The 3,178-nt window shown below is 28.3% G+C and overlaps 1 protein-coding gene across 1 annotated transcript in view; it reads left to right on the forward strand.

The window, feature by feature from the left end:
- Positions 1-227: 227 nt before the first annotated feature.
- LOC107439029 (guanine nucleotide-binding protein subunit beta-5) overlaps positions 228-3,178 on the forward strand; it is a gene marked incomplete in the record, with an annotated part of 22,648 nt that continues 19,697 nt past the window's right edge. The window contains 2 exon segments of the mRNA XM_071183837.1: positions 228-395; positions 3,066-3,178. Of these exon segments, the coding sequence (XP_071039938.1) occupies positions 272-395; positions 3,066-3,178 (237 nt within the window).

The raw sequence follows: 3,178 nt of genomic DNA on the forward strand, positions 1-3,178 counted from the left end.
GTAGTATTTCGCTAGTGAATATTATGAACTATAAACTGAAAACTTTTATTTACGATGAGAAATATTTTGTTCAAAAATAGTGTAATTTAATTTGACTTTAAAATTTTACTTAAAAAAATGAAAAAGAGGAGCTTTTTAGAGTATTAATCCTGTTATACTATATTTTTAGAGACACCTTGACATGCATATAAATTTATCAAACATTTATTCCTACGAATTTAGAAATTTAAGAACTCCAACTTCCACAGCAAATATCCAGTTGTTTTCCAAAATGGCATCCGACGGAGGTCTGAAAGTTGACAATCCTGGTGAAACTATTGATTCTTTAAATAAAGAAGTAGAAAATTTAAAAACACGGTTAGAAGAAGAAAGAAAAAAGCTCAATGATGTAGCTTGTAAGACATGATTTTAATATAAAGGATTACTTTGTATTGCATACGAAAATGATATCTCAACCTACAAATTTCATATTATTTGCGAATGTTTACATTAAAATCGACTATCCTATTCTAAGCACGGAAACATAAGACTATTAAATGTTTACTATTTTATTTATTCATTCTTTATTTACTATTTGATTTATTCATCCATGTCTCTAATTTATCCATTTATCAATAAATTACTTGCTTTATTAAATAGTTTTTGCAAGGATCTTAGTTTTTCTCTATTTATTTACATAAAAACAGCTGATGTTGGAAAAGTTTGGCAATTATGAAAATAACTTTTCTTATTGTATAACATGATTTTTATTGCATGCATCTAATACTAAAATCTGTTATCAGAATTTTTTCCTCTAACGTTTTCGTTTATTGTTTCTTTTTTTTTTTTTTTCTTTCAATCCTTTGACCTTTATTTCTCAAAACTTTTAAATGTTAAGAAAGCCTAATCTTATTTTAAAATTCAGTTAGAATGTAGAATAGGGTACCCCTTAAATTGGGTACTATACCTTGGAGCCTTAACTGTATAGAAATTATTCTTAAAATTTAAGAATTTCTATACAGTAAAGTTAAGATATAAATTATTTTCGTTTTATTTATATCTCAAATACTTATGGTTAGAAAAATCTCGCTTTTGAATCATTTCCCTTTTTTCTGTAAGAAAATAAAATTTAAAAATAATTGTCAAAATACAATTGGCACCTGATTGTAAACTTTTATCTTAAATTCAGACATTTTAGGCAATCTGATCCTTGCAAATGTGTTATGAGAATGTTTTAACTTATTATTTTCTAATTATGTTTTCCTTAAAAAAAGTATTTTTAAATTGAATTCCAGCATATATATCATTTGGGAGTTCACACATAAAAACAAAATGAAACACTTTTGTATTAGTACATCCTTCAATTTTTTACAATTAAACATATTTTTTTTCTACCTGGGGCTTTTCTCTAATTATTTAATTCCTTGAGAAAGAAAAACTTCAGTTAGTATAAATTCTTGCATTTTGTTTCCTGTCTTATGATTTGAGCTAAGGCTTAAAACCAATGTATGACATAACATCTTAGAATTTTTTTCTATCCTGTGTAGATAGAAAACAATTACCTAATTTATATGATTTTTTTTTAAAAATCTTCATTTGAAGGAATTTTAAATTTAAGGAACAAAAATCAAACATTGACAAGCAGGGGTCTGTTTAGAAGAAATTTGGGTCTGTTAACGGACCCTTCACAAAATATCTTTTCATAAAAACGGACTCTTCACAAAATGATTTTTCTTTTAATCGGACCCTTCACAAATTTGTTTATCTCCATCATTATTTTGTTAATTGAATACACCCTTCCCAGGGCAGAAAGCAAGAAAAATGGATGTAAATGAATTAAGTTTTGTCTTCGCCAGACAATTCTTCCATTATCCGTCCGAAATGAATATTCTGCGTTCAGCAGTATAGACTAAATACCAAATATTTGTATGTTGCATCTCTAATTTAGAAGCAGCAATTGCTGTTTATTTTTGAAAATTTAATTTTTTTAATTATGATTTTACAGTGCTGAGCATAATCTTGTATATATTTGCAATTTAAAAACTCCTTGTAAAAGTTTTTTTGCAATAACCGGAATCCTGTTTGCACAAATTCATAAAAGCAGGACCCTGGTTGGAAGAATGTGACTAATTTTTTCACAATTTTACAAAAACTGAACCTTTCACAAAATGTCTGGATAGACCCCTGACAAGCTTAAACTTAGTAAGTGGATTTGAACTTTCTACCCTTGATAATCAGCTGTCAATGAAAGCTCTATTTATACCTAAATCTTATACTCTATCAGTGTTTTCACTACAGCGCGAGAATGCGAGAATCTCGCATATTTTTATCTTTTCTCGCAATAAAAAATGATAAACGCGAGAAGTTCGCGCACTCTATTAATCAATTTTAAACTGCGCAAATTTTGGAAAAAATTTCGTCTTTTGCAATTTTGAATAAAATCCGTTTCACTTTTCTTCCTTGATCTTTCATTATTTTGAACATCGGTCCTTGTCATCTAGCTTACCTATTTACCAGTATTGTTCAGAACCCCTTTCAGAACGCATTTCTCTGCAACCACGTGTTCACCGTAGGTAAGGTTTCTTCACGTAAGAAAGACGTTTACATTTTTTGTGCATGAATGTAAGATGGACAAATACCTTGTTAAGGCGACATCTTCTATTCCGTAGCAGACAAATGAAAATGAAACAAATGTCGGTAGAAACGGTCAAAACGAAACAAATACAGATATTTTTCAGCCAAATAAATATAATAACTGATGAAAAAGTAGATATAGAACATTTTCCATATGATGATGCAGCAAAAATATTCAATTAGAAGATGTTAAAAATGTATTATAATTAAAGAAATAATTTTTTTCCAAGTCTACTCGTGTTATTTTAATTTTTAGAAATCTCACTTAACTTTTTGAGATCTCACCCTGTTTTTGAGAAAGGGTGAGAAATTCTCTCTCATTTTTTTTCTGTAATGAAAACACTGTCTATACCATTTTATTATAACTATACATTTTGTTTTCTTGTTAATACAATTACTTTTCTGTTTAATGTCTAAATAAATAGTTTTCTAATATGTAAATATCTATTTAGTGTCTAAAGTTGCAGAGAGATTAGAACCGATTCAAACTCTGAATATTAAACCTCGTAGAGTTTTGAAAGGCCACCAAGGAAAAGTCCTTTGTTCTGATTGGTCTTTAGACAAA

This window comes from Parasteatoda tepidariorum, chromosome 7 (assembly GCF_043381705.1).
Source record: "Parasteatoda tepidariorum isolate YZ-2023 chromosome 7, CAS_Ptep_4.0, whole genome shotgun sequence".
NCBI classification, from domain to species: domain Eukaryota; kingdom Metazoa; phylum Arthropoda; class Arachnida; order Araneae; family Theridiidae; genus Parasteatoda; species Parasteatoda tepidariorum.